The 20,178-nt window shown below is 35.0% G+C and overlaps 1 protein-coding gene and 1 long non-coding RNA gene across 2 annotated transcripts; both read right to left on the reverse strand.

Moving 5' to 3' along the window:
• Positions 1 to 17,127: 17,127 nt before the first annotated feature.
• LOC141691206 (uncharacterized) lies at positions 17,128 to 17,837 on the reverse strand. Its single transcript, XM_074495944.1, has 2 exons — positions 17,594 to 17,837; positions 17,128 to 17,552 (listed from the first exon to the last, which is right to left on the reverse strand). Exons 1-2 carry the CDS (start codon positions 17,835 to 17,837, stop codon positions 17,128 to 17,130), a joined length of 669 nt encoding a protein of 222 aa, XP_074352045.1.
• Positions 17,838 to 18,945: 1,108 nt separating this feature from the next.
• LOC141693785 (uncharacterized) lies at positions 18,946 to 19,541 on the reverse strand. Its single transcript, XR_012563251.1, has 2 exons — positions 19,186 to 19,541; positions 18,946 to 19,100 (listed from the first exon to the last, which is right to left on the reverse strand). It is a non-coding gene; the product is annotated as an uncharacterized LOC141693785 (long non-coding RNA).
• Positions 19,542 to 20,178: the final 637 nt, after the last annotated feature.

Consider the following 20,178-nt stretch of genomic DNA (forward strand, 5'->3'; position numbering starts at 1 on the left):
CCTCAACAACTTCACAATAAATTGTGGGTGATTCCAGCATGGCAAAACTTAACTTGCAGTTATTCACGAAGTCCATCATCTTATGATAGTCTTCAGATTGATGAATCCCCTTATTGACCAAGGCAGTGAAGTTGTTCTTCTCATAGATGAACCCAGTATGTGACATGATCTTAACTACGGGTGCCATTGTTAGAGAAGAAAAGCTTGAAGAGAAAGAGGATTTTTACTTGAGAGAGAATGAATTAACACAGTTGAATTTGAGAATGATAAAAGAAAATGATTAGAATGAAATAAGCTTTTATACTTTACTCAAAATCAACTGATAAAAATAATTAAGAGAAGTAAATTACCCAATAGAAATTGTCTAAAATAGCCGTTTTAAAATAAACTGTAAAAATTCTACTCATTATCCGTCGTGTAATGCTTACAAACTGTAAGTATACTCGATGGATAATGTTCAGGGAATTAACGGTTAAGATTTAGACACTTCGACGGATGAGGATAAGTTGATATCCGTCGAGCTTTAAAATACTCCAGAAAAGTAATTGATTTTTATTTACAATTTGTATATCGACGGATGACTCAACTCGATGGATAATGGTCATCCGTCGAGATGCAAATTTTGACTTAGCCAAAATTTTCATCCAAGACTAAAAATCAGTTAAATTTTTTGGCTACTTTTCAACTTGCAAAATAATTCAGATAAATTCAAGAGTAATTAAGCATACCTAACTCACTTACCAACCTACAAAAGGTGGATTCATCCAGTGGTTTGGTAAAAATATCTACAAGTTGCTTCTCACTTGGAACAAAATGTAACTCTACAGTACCATTCATTACATGTTCCCTTATGAAATGGTACTTGATGTCTATATGCTTTGTCCTTGAATGTTGCACTGGATTTTCAGTGATGGCAATTGCACTTGTGTTGTCACAGAAAATAGGAATCCTTTCAACTTGCAAACCATAGTCTAGCAATTGATTTTTCATCCATAAAATCTGTGCACAGCAACTGCCAGCAGCAATATATTCAGCTTCAGCTGTAGAAGTAGAAACTGAATTTTACTTTTTACTGAACCAGGACACAAGCTTGTCTCCTAAAAATTGACAGGTTTCTGTTGTGCTTTTTCTATCAATTCTGCAACCTGCATAATCTGCATCTGAATAACCAGTTAGATCAAAGCTAGAATCTCTAGGATACCAAATGCCAAGGTTTGGTGTTCCTTTGAGATATCTGAAGATTCTCTTAATTGCTATCAAATGAGACTCTCTAGGATCAGCCTGAAATCTAGCACACAAACATGTAGCAAACATTATATCTGGCCTACTAGCTGTTAAGTACAGAAGTGAGCCAACCATGCCTCTGTAACTTGAAATATCCACAGACTTTTCAGTAGTGTTTAGTTCAAGCTTAGTTGCAATGGCCATGGGAGTTTTTGCAGATGTGCAATCCATTAGATCAAACTTCTTTAAAAGATCAAAAATATATTTAGTTTGACTAATGAATATTCCATCACTAACTTGCTTAACTTGTAAACCAAGAAAGTAAGTTAGTTCTCCCATCATACTCATTTCATACTTGCTTTGCATCAGTTTGGCAAACTTTTTACAAAGTTTCTCATCTGTAGAGCCAAAAATAATATCATCTACATAAATTTGAACAAGTATACTAGAGCCATTCATATTTCTAAAAAATAAAGTTTTATCTACAGTACCTCTTGTGAAGTGATTTTCCAAAAGGAACTTTGATAAAGTGTCATACCAGGCTCTAGGTGCTTGCTTTAGTCCATAAAGTGCTTTCAGTTATTAATATACATACTCTGGGAAATTTGGATCTTCAAAGCCAGGAGGTTGATTTACATATACTTCTTCCTCCAAATCTCCATTCAGAAAGGCACTTTTGACATCCATTTGATAGACCTTGAAATTGGCATGGGCTGCATAAGCTAAGAAGATTCTGATGGCTTCAAGTCTTGCAACAGGAGCAAATGTTTCATCAAAATCTATCTCTTCTTGCTGATAATAACCTTTAGCAACCAATCTTGCTTTGTTCCTTACTACTATGCCATTTTCATCCATCTTGTTTCTGAATACCCATTTGGTGTCTATTGGATTCTTTCCTGTAGGCTTGGGTACCAGCTTCTATACTTTATTCCTTTCAAATTGGTTTAGCTCCTCCTGCATAGCTAAAATCCAATCAGGATCTAACAAGGCTTCTTCTACCTTCTTTGGTTCTTCCTTAGACAGGAAGCTGCTGTATAGACATTCTTCTTGAGTTGCTCTCCTAGTTTGAACTCTGGAAGAAACATCACCAATAATCAGTTCAAAGGGGTGATCTTTTGTCCATTTTCTTGGTTGAGGTAGATTAGCCCTAGATGAAGAGACCTCAATGTTGTCTTGATGTGTGATTGAGTTTTGATTGCTAGAAACTCTCCCTGAGTTTGTGGATCTTTGATTTGAGATTGGGGTGCTTTCTATGGGTGATCTGCCTTGACTTCCTGCTCCTTTTGATAACCCGACGGATGGTGAATTTTGATTACCGACGGATGAGGCAGGTTGTCTTCCGACGGATAATACAGATTGCCTTCCGACGGATGAAGCATTATATAACTCGATGGATGTTGAGTTTTGTGCTTCATTTGTCGTAGATTTATCTGCATTATCCTTAGACACTGTTTCATGATCACTTTCATCATCACTTTCATCACTGACCATCTCAACATTGTCGAATTTGAGGCTCTCATGGTAATCTCCATCTTTTAGTCCTTCAATCTTTTTATCATCAAACACAACATGTATAGATTCAACAACAATGTTGGTTCTTAGATTGTAGACTCTATATGCTTTACCAACAGTATATCCAACAAAAATTCCTTCATCTGCTTTAGCATCAAACTTCCCATTTTGACCAGTTTGATTTCTCAGAATATAGCATTTACAGCCAAAGACATGAAGAAAGTTCAGAGTTGGCTTCTTGTTCTTGAACAATTGATAAGGTGTCATGCATCTTGCTTGATTAATCAGAGAGATGTTCTGAGTGTAGCATGCAGTATTTACAGCTTCAGCCCAGAAGTATGTTGGTAGTTTTGATTCTTCAAGCATTGTCCTTGCAGCTTCAATAAGAGATCTATTCTTTCTTTCAACTACTTCATTCTGTTGTGGAGTCCTTGCTGCTGAAAACTCATGCAAAATTCCATTTTCCTCACAAAATGCTCTCATGACATAGTTCTTAAACTCGGTTCCATTATCACTCCTGATTCTTCTAACTTTGAAATCAGGATGATTGTTAACTTGCCTTATGTGATTGATGATGATTTCACTAGCCTCATCTTTGGACTTTAGGAAATAGGTCCAAGAGAACTTTGAGAAATCATCTACAATTACTAGGCAAAATCTTTTCTTTGAGATTGACAATATATTGACTGGTCCAAACAAATCCATGTGAAGCAGTTGTAGAGGCTCTTCAATTGCTGAATCAAGTTTCTTCCTGAATGATGCTTTAATCTGCTTCCCTTTTTTGCAGGCATCACACAGTCCATCCTTTGTAAACTCCACCATAGGAATGCCTCTAACTAGCTCTTTCTTTACCAGCTCATTCATGGTCTTGAAGTTCAAATGAGATAGTTTCTTGTGCCATAGCCAACTTTCATCTTGACTTGCTTTACTGAGTAGACAAGTTACAGATTCTGCTTTAGTTGAGTTGAAGTCAGCTAGATACACATTTCCTCTTCTCACACCAGTGAGAACCACTTTGTTGTTTTGATTATTAATCACAACACAGGTTTCTTTGTTGAAGGTTACTGAGTTGCCTTTATCACAAAGCTGGCTGATACTCAACAGATTGTGTTTGAGACCATCCACTAAGGCAACCTCTTCAATGATGGCATTGTCCTTTGAAATCAAGCCATATCCCACAATATAACCTTTGCTGTCATCTCCAAAAGTGATACTTGGGCCAGCTCTCTCTTCAAACTCTGTGAGCAGGGTAGAATCACCAGTCATGTGTCTTGAACAACCACTATCCAAGTACCAAAGATTCCTTCTGTTTCCCTGCACACATCAAAATCAAATCAAGTTAATTTTGGTACCCAAGTTTCCTTGGGTCCTGCCTTGTTAGCTTTCTTCTTCTGTTTCTTAGGTCTTAACTCATTTGACTTAGGAATTTCAGATTCTTCCTTAGTCATTTGGGTTGGGCCTTTGAAACCACTAGATGCAACAGAATTATCATGCATGTTATGGCTAACAGGAAATGGCATGCTTGGTGCAAACATGTTATTCCAGTAAGGCATGCTAAATGGCATTTGAGGCATATTGTATGCAGCATAATATGGATTAGGTGCAAATGGCATATTAGCAAACTGTGCATTCATGTTCTGTGTAGGCATAGCATTAACAGGCATGGGAGGCATGGCATTCATGTTAGAGAATTGAGGCTGAACAGACATGGGAGTAGGCATGGCAGATTTGCATTTAACAGATAAATGATTTACACTACCACATTTGACACAGATTTTTCTAGGAGCATATTTGTCAGGTGTGTAGTTATTATATTTATTAATCCCTACTTTACCATTCCTATTGTTTTTCCTTTTAGTCTCTGTTTTTACCTCTATCTTCTCAAGTCTGTCACTTAACTGTTTGACAGTCATGTGACCAACATTAGCCTTCTTCCCTTTCTTGGCTTGACTTGACTCTCCTGAAACAAAGTTCTTGGAAACAGACCCATACTTTTCATTTAGCTTGGTTAATTTGGCTTTACTAATGGGTTTGCTCACAGCCGACGAATGGGGATTTTTATCATTCGACGGATAACACTTTTTGTTATCCGACGGATAGTTCTCATCATCCGTCGAGTCTACATCTGTCAGCAATCCATCTACCAAAATAGGTTCTAGTTTCTCCTTATTCTTTTTCCAGGCTTCATCACAAAAAGACTTAATTCCTTGAACCTTGGTGATTTGAGCATGAACATCTCTGGATGTTTTCCATGCTTTAATCACCTCCTGTTCACGATCGAGCTGCTTCTTTAAAATTTCTTCCTTTTTCAAGGACTCAGTTAATTCCTCCTTGGCAATTCTACACTCAATTTTTAGTTTCTCAAACTCAACAAACTGAGACTCAAGCACATTATTCCTCTCACTCAAAAACAAGTTATTTTCTTTGATTTTAGCATTTTCTTTAGTGAGGGACTTAAGTGTAACACGCAAATGATACAATTCTGTAGACATGTCATTTATTGCATCATTACACTCAGCTTTAGATAAATGTGCAAGGTTTGTAGTGATTACCTGATTGCTTGAGGAACTTGTCTCTGTTTCATCAGACTTGGCCATAAGGGCTAGATTGACATAGCTGACATCCTCATCTTCATCCAAACCATCAGCTGCCCAGTCATTCTCTTGTGTAATAAAAGCCCTTTCCTTCTGTTTGAGTAGATCAAAGTATTTTTGCTTATAATCCACAGACTCAAATCTTTTCTTACTGGAATCTGACTTTCTACACTCATTTGCAAAATGCCCTGCCAAGCCACATTTGAAACACTTGAATTTTGATTTATCCACCATGTTTCTATTTGGCTTGGCAGCTCCAAAGTTTTTCTTGAACTTGAGCTTGGAAAATCTTCTTGAAAGGAATGCTAGGTGCTCATCAATGTCCTCCATGTCATCTTGACTCAATAAATCTTCACTTTCTGCAGCTAGCCCTTTACCCTTGCTTTCACAGGCCTTTGAAGTTGATTCCACAGCTTCCATCATCACTTCCTTCTCCTTTTCCAGTTCAGCCACTAGTGCAATGGATCCTCCTTTCTTCTTTCCTCTCTCCATTCTTTCATCCTGCTCTATCTCAAGCTCATAGGTCTTCAGAATGCCATACAGTCTCTCCAAAGTAAACTCCTTATAATCTTGTGAGTTTCTCAATGAGACTGTCATTGGTTTCCATTCCTTTGGAAGAGATCTGAGAAATTTCAGATTGGAGTCTTTAGTCTGATAGACTCTTCCATGCAATTTAAGAGCATTTAGTAGCTTTTGGAATCTACTAAAAATGTCAGTGAGTGACTCACTTTCTTCATTGTGAAAATGCTCATATTGCTGAATCAGGAGCTGTATTTTATTTTCTCTTACTTGCTCAGTACCATCACAGATTATCTGTATTGTGTCCCAAACTTTCTTGGCAGTCTTGCAGTTGATGATGTTATCAAACATGTCTGCATCAACACCATTGAACAGAATGTTCATGACCTTTTTATCTTTCTTGACTTGTTCAATATCAGGATCAGACCATTCATGCCTTGGCTTTGGAACAGATGGTTCATTTCCTGTTGCAGCTCTCATTGGAACATGAGGGCCTCTTTCTATGCAGTCCACATAGGCCTCATCTTGAGAAAGCATATGAAGATGCATCTTTACCTTCCAATGATGGTAATTATCTTTATCAAGAAAAGGAATCTTGACTCCAACATCTTTCTTGTTCATCTTGCTGAATTTTTTTGATCTTTAAACTCTTTGTAGATTAAAAGCTTGCTCTGATACCAATTATTAGTCCCTTAACAATATAGCAAGAATTACAGAAGGGGGGTTGAATGGAATTCTTGAACCTTTTTCTTGAAATAAAAATGTTCAACTCGATTATGGATATATTTGTTTTGATTAGCACAATGCGGAATGTAAACTTGAATGAATCAAAACATAAGTAATTAAAAACAAGAGTATTTAAAAACTTTCTGGTGGATTTAAACAATTCCACCAGAGATATATTTAATATATCTAGAGGACTCTGTGTGCATAAATGCTCACAATTGCTTACACAAATAGAACTGCTAAGAACACAGGAAATGCTAAAGATAGTGCTTACAAAGATTTCTCCGTTGTTGTTTCTTAGCTATCTCAGTTATTTTTCTATTTTCTACTCTCTTGGTTTATATATTACCAAGATTACAAAGTCAAAAGAACTGAATAAATATAAAATCTAACAGTCTTGATCTTTGCTGCTTTTCGTCCTTTATTACCCAGTTAATAGGCTTCTACAGTGTACTTGTATCCAACTCAACGGCTGTGTGTCAGCTTTCACTGTTCAACTGATGTTTGAATCTTGATATGATCATCTGTCGACTTTCAGATCATCCGTCGATGACTTAATTGATCATCCGTCGACTGCTATGTTAAACATCCATTGATAGTCATTTGATCATCCGTCGAAGCTTTGTTAAGCATCCGTTGGTAGCTATTTTGGCACTTGACTTCATTTCACTTATACAGAATTACAAGACATTGCTTATGTACAGTTAATCAACCTATTCTGCATATCTAGTTAAAGTCAACATGACTTATATGCTATTTCAGATTCTATACAAAGGTGCATACAACACTGTGCTACAAACTTATTATTACATAAGCTACTCACTCGATGGATAATAAGTTAATCATCCGTCGGGACTATAATGAGTTATCCGTCGGGACTATAATTCTTATCCGTCGAGTGCTACATTATTTCACTAAGTAAAATCTACTTAGATGTTTTGTTTAGGTAATCATCAAGTACACAACATATTCACAACAAGGTTAAAAGTTATTAATGGATCGCTCTTTTTCAACAAAATAGTAAAAAAAAAGTAAAATTCTTGAATTTTGACGATAAAAATTACATGTCATATTTGTATCTCCGATACTTACGACAATTATGTCACAAGGTCACTTAATTTTTACAGAAGTGTGACAAGCAATTTTGCTTGACAAATTTTTGTCGGAAGATTTCATGAACTTTGGATATAAACTTTCACAAGGTTTGGTTTAGTTGCAATTGAAACATGTGAGAAAAACCTAAACCATGGTTCTACAACTTTCTTGATAGAGAATATAAAAATAACCCTAAATGTATAATTAATATTACATTAATTAGATCTGATTTAGTTTAAAGAGAAGCCCAATTAATGAGGATTAAAATCCTAAATATTTATTAATTTCATAATTAATAAACTGACTAAAAATTAGCTTGCAAACAGTATCCTATTAAGGATATAATATCAAGAGAAGTAGTCTCCAAGTTGTCCAAACCAGTAAAGAATAAATTTCCTGCATCTTAGGACTTCACTATCCAACACAATACAAAAACTTGTCCACCAAATCTCCCCACCCTAGATTGCCTACATTTATATAAGGGGTCTCACCCCTCATATCAGAACTACAATTTGGCTTGATTATCTAAACACGTTGGCATGGAAGATTTAAGCCATGAAATAAAAACGCAACCATTAAAGGTTTTAAACTCACGAACCTTAGTATAAATTATATCCTTATATATAATTAGAGTAAAGGAGATCATATAGTACGATATGGGATGGTATGTGATGGTTTGGTCGTCACAGTCCCACATTAACTAAATGAGTAGTTTTCAGGAACATCTAAGAAAGGCTCATCACGTGTATCTTTACTATATTAAGATTTTTATAAGTTTATTAACAACAATAAAACTAATTCCCTAATATGTTTAATGTATGCTATTAACTTATACGGAAAATTATAATATAACAACTTAGATAAAAGTTATAATTTGGTCAAGGGTATTTTTTAATATTTAGTTATAAAGGAAAAATAATAGGAATATATATTTTGTATAAATAAAAACAAAGAAAGAATTTTTTATTAAATTTAAAAAAATGAAAAAAAGGACACCACTTGAAAAACATAAAAGTAACAACAATATAAATTATATAACTTTATTTTTATATGTGTATGAAATCGGGATTATAATACAAGTTAAAGAAATAGCACATAATCAAATTTTTTGTAAATAGAAATATAACTAGAAATTTATATAAAAGTTGGCAAATAATTTTAAAAATTGAAATAATAATACTATCTATATTAAATATGGAATACATAAAAGTTACAACAATATAAATTATATGAATTTATTTTTATATGTATGAATTGGGATAATAATACAAGTAAAACAAATAGCACATAATTAAATTTCATGTAAATAGAAATGTAACTATAAATTTGTATAAAAGTTGACTACAATTTAAAAAACAAAAAGAAATAATAACACTATTTATATTAAATACAAGTGAAAACCGTATATTCAATAAAATAAATAGTAAATACAAGCGAAGATAATTTATATAAGTAATACATAACACCATTTATGACAAAAAAATATTTGTGTAACAAAAATTTATATAAAGTTTTAAATAAAAATTTAAAACAAAATATAATAATAAAATAAATATGTAACAAACACATTAAAAATATTATTAAAAATTTCCCGTGCATTGCACGGGTATAAATCTACTAAGTATAATAAATATAACCTAGTTTTTTATCCACAGTATTTTCTGTCGTCTGTGGGAAGAAGAGATCAACCATGGTAAGCACACGAAGAAACAACAGATCTGGTGAAGCCCCTGCTGAAACTACTCAAACAATCTTATCTATTATTAAGATTCCACCCCACTCGACCTACAATACTCGAGGAATGGCGAATCCTATTATCCCACCACCCGAATCTCAACCAATCCCGACGTTAGGGACGAATCCTCCAGACCTAACTCTTACGCTGTATTCCAGAAACTTTTTTTGGAGAGAAAAGAAAAGAAATGTAAAGAATACATTTCTTCAGCTTGTTCCCGAACAACTTTTATGAAAGAAAGGAAAAGAAAGCTGCAGATTTGGGAAGAAGTTTTCTTTATTTTTGTCTACAAAATCTTCTTCCCACTTTTGGAAAGATTAAGAGAGAAAGGAAAATTGGTTATTTTCTATTCTTTTCTTTTCTACCCTAGATTCGGGAACACATCGTTAACGTTCCTTTGGGAACACAATCTGGTGGTATTGAGATGTCAACCGTGATACACACTATGCCAGCAAATCCCATTTATGGAATGCCTATGTACCCTGAAGTTGTAGAAGATGGTGAAATATCATGAATAGCAGATTCAGATGAGTCAATGGCAGTAGCAGTGGGTAAGAATACATCAGTAAGAAAGGATGAACTGGATGATCCAGGGGAACTGGAATGATAAGGAAAATGGGATTAATAAAAATGAACATCCCTTGACACACTTACAGTATGATGAAGCAGATCATAAACCCTATATCCTTTCTGGTTATTAGAATATCTCAAAAATATAAAAGCAGTTGCTCGTGGATCAAATTTAGATCTGTTGTGCTTAAGAGCAGACATAAAGCATAAACAGCCAAAAGTCCTTAAATGGTCTAGTGGAGGTTCTGTTTTGTACAATCTAAAATAAGGTGTTTGAAAATTAACACTCCTAAGTGGCATTCTGTTGATGAGATAAGTGGCACAAAGAATAGCATCTCCCCATAATTTATAAGGAAGTTTAGCATGAAGGAATAAAGCTCTAGAAGTATCAAGCAAGTGCCTATACTTTCTCTCCACAACACCATTTTGTTGTGGAGTGTAAGCGCATGTTGTTTATGAATGATGCCCTTTCTAAGAAATAAATTTTTACAGAATCCTGTAGATAAATCTAAAGCATTTTCTGTCCTTATAGTTAAGACAGTAGTTTTGAATTGATTTTCAACAAACTGGAAGAAAGATTCTAGTATAGGACCAACATCAGATTTATATTTCAACAGATGTACCCAAGTGAACCTGGTAAAATCATCAACGATTGTGACAAATTGACTACATCCAGTCAAAGATCAGTCCTATATGGACCCCAGAGATCAACATGTAATAGTTCAAAAGCTTTAGAAGTCTTGATACTACTAACAGGAAAAGAAAATTTAGTCTGCTTAGCAGCATGACAAATATACATGAATCAATACATTTTTTGATAAGTACATCAGGAAACAAGAATTTGATCTGAGAGAATGGTAGATGACCTAGTCTGAGGTGCCAAGTTTTAACTGCTCCAACAGATTTAAGTCAAGCAAGGCCAACTGAAGTAGAAAGAGATAAATTTGAATTCTCCACACTGTAGAGGCCGTTTGTGATTTTACCAAGATGAATCTGAGGCCTTTTCTGAAAAGGGCCCTGAAGAAAGCAATTATCGGCAGTAAAGACAACTTGACAATGTAAGTCTATACTAAGCTTTCTGACAGAAACCAATCTAAAGTGAAATTCAGGGACATGCAGGACTTTGTGATAGTTGATGTATATCAACTCAGTAAGCTAATGTAAAGATATTAGTATGAATTAAACTAAGACAAACTTTCATTATTAATTATCAACATTTCAGTACTGTATTTTACATAGCTAATGGAAAAGAGAGATTAACATTGAGAGAGAATTGCAGGAGAGAGATGAAGGAAACTCAAGAACTAACTAACTAACTAATCAAGTGTAGAATATATACAGAATAAAATTTGTTATGCTGGTGCCAGCTAAGTATATGAGATGTCCATCAGGATGTGCTATAGTGTGCAAGTGTGCACACTATTAGCCTGTATCAATACTACTAATAGCCCCCCTCAAGTTGGAAGCTGACTGAGATGGAAGAGCAGACAAGCCCAACTTGCAGAGAAGTTCCTTAAAATGAGGGGAAGGAACAACCTTGGTGAGCACATCAGCCAGTTGGTGTTTCGTAGGTAGATAAGAAAGTTGTAGAAGACCCTCAAGAACCTTATCATGAGTGAAGTGACAATCAAGCTCAATATGTTTGGTTCGTTCGTGGAAAACCGGATTCTTGGCGATGTGGAGTGCAGATTGATTGTCACAATGTAAGGTTACATGAGCTAAATCTGTTACACCAAATTCTTCTAACAAACGAACTAGCCATGTAATTTCAGAAGCAGTAGCAGCCATGGCACGGTATTCGGCTTCAAAAGATGATCGGGATACAGTGCTTTGCTTCTTGGATTTCCAAGAAACAGGGGAGTTGCCAAATAAAATCAATGATGCCCAATCAGAATCAGAGAAAGCTTGCACCTTAAGAGTATTAGAAGCTTTGAGTAAAATCCCCTGTCCAATAGTATGAGCCACATACCGTAAAGTATGGTTAAGAGCATGAAGATGTGGGAGACGAGGGTTATGTAAGAACTGACTGAGAGTTTGAACAACATAGGAGAGATTTTGTCTCGTATTTGTGAGGTAATTTAGCTTGCCAACTAATGATCTATACAACTCAGGATCATCTAGTAAAGGACCATTAGTGAGATTTAGCTTGAGGTTTAAAGGTAAGGGGGTGGAAACAGATTTAAAAATGTCTAACGAACAATCCTTGAGAAGATATGTGGTGAATTTTTGCTAAGTCGGTAAAACACCCTTTGTCACATACCCAACCTCAATGCCTAAGAAGTAATGTAAAATACCTAGATCTTTGATGCTAAAAACTTTATCAAGATGGGACTTTAGACATTCAATTTCGACTTGATTGTCACCAGTAAGAATAATATCGTCGACGTACACAGCAACAATAGTAGTTAAGCCATTACAATTCTTCATAAACAGACTATAATCATTTTTTGATTGTGTGTAGCCTTGAAACAATAATTCCTGAAGTAACTTGAAGAACCACTCACGAGAGGCTTGCTTTAAGCCATACAAAGATTTCTTAAGACGACAAACCTGATTTACTTTGTGAGGAACACCTTCAGGAACTTTCATAAAAATTTCCTCCTTTAAATCGCCGTGTAAAAACGCATTGTTAACATCCAGTTGGTACAGTTTCCAGTTTCTACTAGCAGCCAAAACAATCAAACAACGAACCGTGGTCATTTTAACGACTAGAGAAAATGTTTCATCGTAATCTATACCATGTTTCTGGTTGAACCCTTTGGCAACTAGCCTGGCTTTGCCACGTTCAAGGAAACCATCAGCCTTAAGTTTTACTTTAAACACCCATTTGTTACCTATGGATTTCTTTCCAGGTGGTAACTCGACTAAATCCCAAGTGTTATTATCAGCAAGAGCCTTAAGCTCTTTATTGATTGCATCAATCCACAAGGGATGCTGACATGCCTCTTGATAACTTTTAGGCTCTTGAATGACAGAGGTTTGAGAAAGAAATGCTTTGTGGACAGAAGGTAATGCATCATATGTGACAAGATTACACCAATGTGGTGCACTCTGCAAATTGCTGAGATGACAGTGATATGAAGACAAATATGAAGGTGCTCTTTTGACCCTTGTAGATTGTCTTACTGGAACAACTGGTAAAATATCAGATTGAGAAGATGATGAAATTTGTGTTGATGCAGAAGAATTATCAGGAGAAGTATGGACAGATGTAGATGGTGTATTTGTAAAGGGAGAATGAACATTAATATCACTATTAGCCTGATCAATACCACTAGTATGATCAATACTATCAGTAGGATTATGAAAACAAGCATCAGAATCATCAACAAAAGAACCAGGAGTAATAGTAGGTAGAAAATTTGTGGAGGAATAAAATTATGGAATATCAGATTTAGACAAGACATGAAAAGGGAAGTGATGCTCGTGAAAAGATATGTCTCGGGAAATGATGATAGTGTTTGAAGTTAGATCTAAAACCTTGTAAGCTTTCTTATTTGGTGGATAACCAATAAAAACTCCAGGTAATGCTCGGGGATCAAATTTGGATCTGTGTGGAACAGTGGTGGAAACGTAACAAAGACAACCAAAAACTCGAAGGTTGTCTACCTGCAAAGGTTCATTATAAAGCTTCTGATATAGACTCAAATTAGAAATGCTTTTCAAAGGCATTCGATTGATCAAATAACAAGCACAGAGCACACACTCGCCCCAATAATAAGAAGGTAAATTAGATTGGAAGGAAAGAGAACTGGCAGTTTCCAATAGATGCTTGTGTTTTCGTTCGACAACTCCGTTCTGCTGAGGAGTGTAACTGCAGCTGGTTTGGTGAATAATTCCTTGTTGTTGATAGAAGCGTTATAATTTGCCTTCATTGATTTCTTTTGCATTGTCATACCTTATGCAATGAACTTTAGAATTAAACTGGACTTCAACAAACTTGACAAATTGTTCCAAAACAGAAACAACGTCTGACTTAAACTTGATTAAATGAATCCAGGTGTATCTAGTAAAATCATCTACAATAGTGACAAACTGATTACAACCATTGTGATTTTTAACCCGATAAGGGCCCCAAATGTTAACATGAAGTAGCTGAAATGTAGAAACAGTATGTATACTACTAATTGGAAATGAACATCGAGGTTGCTTGGCCTTTGGACAAATCTGGCAAAAGGAATCTTCAATTGCATCATGAACAGAACACGTTGGTTGAACCAGTTTGAGTTGATGAAATGGCAAATGCCCTAGTCTGAGATGCCATAACTTGGCTTCATCTGACACAGTAATGCAAGCGGTCTTCTTGTGACATAAAGTTGAATGTTGATTTAAACATGTAGTACTAGCAACAGTATATAAGCCATTCTGTAATTCACCAAGAAGAAGTGGAGGCTGATTCTGAGAAAGGGCCTGAAGGTAGCAGTGATTACCAGAAAAGTAAAGATTAGAATGCATGTCTTTGCATAATTTGTGTACAGAAATCAACTTATATTTGAAATCTGGAACAAACAACACATTATTGAGGGTAATCTGGTCTGTCAATTTAACTATCCCTGTATGAGTAACCTTAATCTTTCTGCCATCAGGAATGGTAATATGACTCTCAATATCATTCACAGGATTAAAACTGATGAAATCTGATAGATTATTACTGATATGATCCGTAGCACCACTATCCAGAAGCCATTGAGTAGAAAAATTGGATAGTAAACATATGTTACCTGCCAACATGGCATGGCCAGCTATATCAGGTTCCTTAAAATGTTGATCACAAGAAGACATCTTATGTTTGTTGAGTAATTCAAGTAGCTCGTTGTATTGTTGCATAAACACTGGAGCTGAGCTAGTATTGCTTGAATTGTCTTCATTTTGAGTTACTGCATCAGCAAATCTCCTTTCTCTAACTTTGAAACCAGTTGGATAACCATGTAGCTTGAAACACCTGTCATTGCTATGACCTGCAAGCTTACAGTGAGTACAATAATAAGAGTTTGTTGGTTTCTGATTGAATCTTTTGGTTGAGTTATTAAACCCCTGTCTTTGAGAATTCCCAGTGCTCTTAAGATTCTGAGAGAGAGTATCATTGAATCTTCTCTTATCAGCAACAAAAGCAAGAGTTTCATTCTGATTCTGATAAAATTCCTTATGAGTTTCTTCTTGGGCAACCATTCTGTAAACTTGAGTTAAATCTGGTAGAGGTACCATCATCAAAATATTAGCCCTAATCATTGAGAACTGATCATTTAGTTTCATAAGAAACTGCAAGACTCTGTGATTCTGCTGCATTTGTTTCATTCTTCTAGATAGAAGACAAGTACACTTGTCACAAGTGCAGTTTGGCAAGGGATCTGCATCATCCATTAAATCCCATACAGTTTTAATTTGTGTGTAAAACTCAGAGACTGACAATTGTCCTTGCTTCATTTCTGATAGCTTTTGTTCTAAAGAGAAAACCTGAGTAACAGAGGTATATCCAAACCTACTTTCAAGATCTAGCCAAATGGACCTTGCTGTCTTTAGAAACAACACGCTTCTAGCAATGCTATCATCTAGATTGAATAAAATCCAGGAAATGACTAAGTCGTTGCATCTCTCCCATAGTTTGTAGTCTGTAGATGTTATTTCAGGAGGCTCAATTGTTCCATTAACAAAGCCTATCTTGTTTTTAGCAGACAAAGTAAGAAGCATACTTCTTTTCCAATTACTAAAACCTTCTCCATTGAACTTAACCAAAACAAGTTGACTCGTACTTGAATCTAACGGATGCACGAAGTAGACACTAGATGGATCTTGACTAACTCTTGTAGACATCGCAACAATTCAACAAATATTCACTTAACAAACATCAAACAGATCATCTTCATCTCATTAAACATTTTTCTCAATTCTTCAGCTCCTCAGTAAATCAGTTATGATATGATTACAAATGATATATAAACTCGGTGTGAAGAGAGAAAACAAAATTATCGATCTTCATCACAAACACCTTGTATGCTATACATCAATCTTAAAACAAAAACGATCTTATAACAGAGAAGAGAAATATAGATGATAACACCTGAAAATAAAGCTTCACTTCTGTAATTTTAATGGCGGATCGAGAAATTTCAGCGATTTGGTGTAGATTAACCCAGTTTTGATGATGATTATGCGGAACTTTGCTCTGATACCGTGAAAGTTGATGTATATCAACTCAGTAAGCTAATGTAAAGATATTAGTATGAATTAAACTAAGACAAACTTTCATTATTAATGATCAACATTTCAGTACTGTATTTTACATAGCTAATGGAAAAGAGAGATTAACATTGAGAGAGAATTGCAGGAGAGAGATAAAGGAAACTCAAGAACTAACTAACTAACTAATCAAGTGCAGAATATATACAAAATAAAGTTTGTTATGCTGGTGTCAGCTAAGTATATGAGCTGTCCATTAGGATGTACTATAGTGTTTGCACACTATTAGCCTGTATCAATACTACTAATACTTTGTGCAAAGTTATTTCATCATTTAGCTTGACAGATCCTATATGTAAAACTTTGACTCTAGTTCCATCAGGTTTAGTTATATAACTATCAAGTTCTTGAATAGATTCATATTGATCAAAACTATTCAAATTAGGACATATATGATCAGTTTCCCACTATCTATTATCCATTGCTGATTAAGATTAGATAAAAGACGGTATGTACCTGCTAATAAGGCATGTTTAGGCTTAGTTAGGCTTAGTTGAAGTAGAAGCAACATTAGATTGTTTGTTGTATAGCTCCATCAATTGATTATACTGCTCCAAAGGAACAGTTGGACAATTATCAGAATTACAGACATTTTCTTCTGGATCATTTCCATTTGCCTCAAGAGTATGTTGAGATAGTGCTGCAAACTTCCTAGTATCATTCTTAGCCTGAAAACCTGGTGGATAGCCATGGAGCTTAAAGCACCTTTCCATACTGTGTCCAAGTATTTTGCAGTGGTTGCAGAAGTAATATGGCTTTGCTCCCTTTCTGTTGAATGAATTAGAGACAATATTGCCAACATAATTTCCAGCATTATTCATTTTGGGAAACTCGGTAGCATTTGGCTTAATATTGAAGTTCCTCTGAGTGTTGAACCTTTTTCTGTCAGCATAGAAAACCATGGTCTCTGTTTGGTTAGTCAGCTGAGATATTTCCTTGTGTCTCTCTTCTTGAATGAAAACTCTGAGCCTGAGAAAGATTTGGTAATGGATGCATCATCAAGATGTTGCTACGCACAGTTGTAAAATTGTCATTAAGTTTCATCATGAACTGAAGCAATCTTTGATCCTCATGTTGCTGCTTGATTCTTTTGGACAAATCACATGTACAATTAGCGCAAGTACAGTGTGGTAGAGGATTAGCATCACTGATTCCATCCCAGATGGTTTTAATCTTAGTAAAAAACTCAGAAACAGAGTCTGAACCCTGTTTAATGTCCAGCAGTTGTTGTTCAAGGCAGAAAATTTGTGCCATAGACGCATAACCATATCTTCCTTCTAAGTCATCCCATATTTCTTGGGCAGTCCTCATGAACAAAACACTTTTAGCAATTGTTTCATCTAGATTAAACAACAACCATGAAATAACCAGATCATTGCACCTAGCCCAGAGTTTATGATCAACACAACATTTGGTTCTGGTATAGCACCGTTAACAAAACCTACCTTATTCTTTGCTGATAAAGTAAGTATCATTGAACGTTTCCAGTTATGAAACCCTACGCCAGAGAATTTAGTAGAAACAAGCTGTGTTGTTGAAGCATCTGATGGATGTATGTAGTATATACTAGAAATGTTATGATTTTGGGGCATATTTTCACGATTATTTGATGATTCAGTAGCCATGAGAAATTGTGATTTTAGTTGATTGTTATGAAACAAGTATAACAATCAGATGCAACAAGGAAAAAACTATAAGTTTCACTGATGCAATGATCGAACAGGTGATGTGCAATAAGATGTACACAAGATTTGATCAATTATAGGCAATGATTGATGATCACAGCAAGAAAGAAAATCATATCAACTACAAATCAATCCGTAAAATAAAGAAATGATATGATGATCGTCAATCAACAACTAGTAATCGAATCTAAACGATATGATCAATCACAAGAAGTGTAAAATTCTAACTACGATGAAGATCATGATTCGAAAACACCTGATAAATCTCAGGCGAAGATAAACGTATGAAGTGAATCAAAGCTTCAGCATCAATGGAGATTTGTGTTCCATGACCTAATTTAGCTCTAATACCATGTTAATTTTGGTGGAGAAGAGAAGTAAAATCTCTGAAATTTATTCATTCATCAAAAATGTGTTACAAGCAGAGTGTAGCTTCTAATATATGCAACTATCCAAACTCTAATCTATCTACAATTAGGCGGGGAAAACGGTTATAACAGAATGAATAATGTGGCGATGAGTCATGAGCTTGCTGTACTACTTGGTTGCTGATGTGATGCTGGCTGTATAATTATATTTCCATTATAATATCTTTACTGTGAAAATCAGCTAAGGACTTGGATATGACTAAGCAATTGGGACTTACAATTCCAAGAATATAATAGAACATTATAGTCTTGTATTCGTTCTACCGCAAACTTCTAGCATTCATTTTAGTCACCTATCATAATTCTAATGGATCACAGTTTTGACTTTTACAGGGCGTTTGGAAACATGCATCGAAAGTCTTTAATGTCAAATATCTTTAACCAAAACTCCATCAAATAGCATTTCTCGCACCAGTGTGCATCAATAGAGCGCAAGCTTTCAATCAGTATACAAAACCAAATCTTGGAAGTTTTCACTAATTCAGATAAATTCTCTCTTGCTTATTTGGAAGTTTTTACTAATTCAGATAAATTCTCTCTTGCTTGTTGGAATATATGGAGTCACGAGATGATATTGAAATTAAATGATCACAAAATAAATTACTAGAACAACTACCAAATCCAGTTAAAATTTATAATTTCATTAAACTATAATTCTTCTGTGAATTAATCAAAATATCACAGACTTATTTCCTTAACAATTTGAACAGATATCAAGCTTCTGATAAGCACTTGCCAACGCATTCATCTGCAACACATTGTCCGAATGCTCCTACTGCAACAATTCAAATCACAAATCTCAGCTCAGTTGATTTAGATACATATAAATACCAAAATATTTAACACATATAACAAATTACCGGAGCCAATGTATTTGGAACAGGTGGATTTGGCACAAGCAGTGGTGCAGTCTTTAACAGCAGACGATTGTGATCTGGGATCATCGCTACAATTTAGTAAACACGCAGCCATGCAAAGAGGCATAAGGTCTATGCTGATTGCACATATTAGGGAACACGTCGCTAAGCAATTTAACGCAATGTTATTACTATGATCACCACTGTAATTATGAGTTGATGTTGCTCTAAGACTAACCATTAGCAGTTCCATCACCATAATTGCTGCAACAAATTTTACTATGTTATTTTTTGCCATGGCTAAGTTCTCTCTTTTATCTATTTTCTTAGGTGAGAATGGTTTTATTTGAGTGTATGATGTTAAGGTATATCTAGATAGTAGTAATATTTAATGGCATGTAAAGGAAATTTGACTTTTATTTGGATTTTGTATTCATATTATTTGAATTATTTTGGAGAGTACTGAAAATCCACAACAATTATTATTCACATTTTTGAAATTATGTTCATGTTCATTTTTCATCAAACTATAAATAGTATATATAGTTAGTTACAAGTTAGTGCTTTTAATATAAAGATCAAAGTATTAACATAAAATTGATATATTAGGTGAATGAGTATTGACAAATGATGAGTATAGTCTTGTATCATTTGATCCTCAGTTCAGGTGGTGTGCATTTTCATGTTGCAAGAGGTTAATTATGCTTCAACATAAGATATCACCATTGTGATGAGTTGTTGTTGCTCCAACATTAACCACTACCAGCTCAATCACCATAAGTGCTGCAACAAGTTTTGTTATATTATTTTTAGCCATGGCTCATTTCTTATCTGGTATTTTAGGTGATAATGGTATTATATGAGTGTAAGATGTGATACGATTATGCACTTATGCTCAATGTAAAAAAGTTTTTTACATTGCAACTGGCCAACATCCTGGAATATGATCCTTTTTCCATATCTACTCATCATCCCCATTCAAAACATTTAGTTGCT

The sequence above is a fragment of the Apium graveolens genome, chromosome 10 (assembly GCF_009905375.1).
Source record: "Apium graveolens cultivar Ventura chromosome 10, ASM990537v1, whole genome shotgun sequence".
Lineage (NCBI taxonomy): Eukaryota > Viridiplantae > Streptophyta > Magnoliopsida > Apiales > Apiaceae > Apium > Apium graveolens.

What these genes read in the sequence shown, in the direction of transcription:
- LOC141691206 (XM_074495944.1), bottom strand. Translation starts at nt 17,837, where the DNA reads ATGGCTACTGAATCATCAAATAATCGTGAAAATATGCCCCAAAATCAT. An exon ending in GATCATAAACTCTGGGCTAG is followed by an intron (nt 17,553 to 17,593) that starts GTGCAATGATCT and finishes TGTTTAATCTAG; the next exon opens with ATGAAACAATTGCTAAAAGT.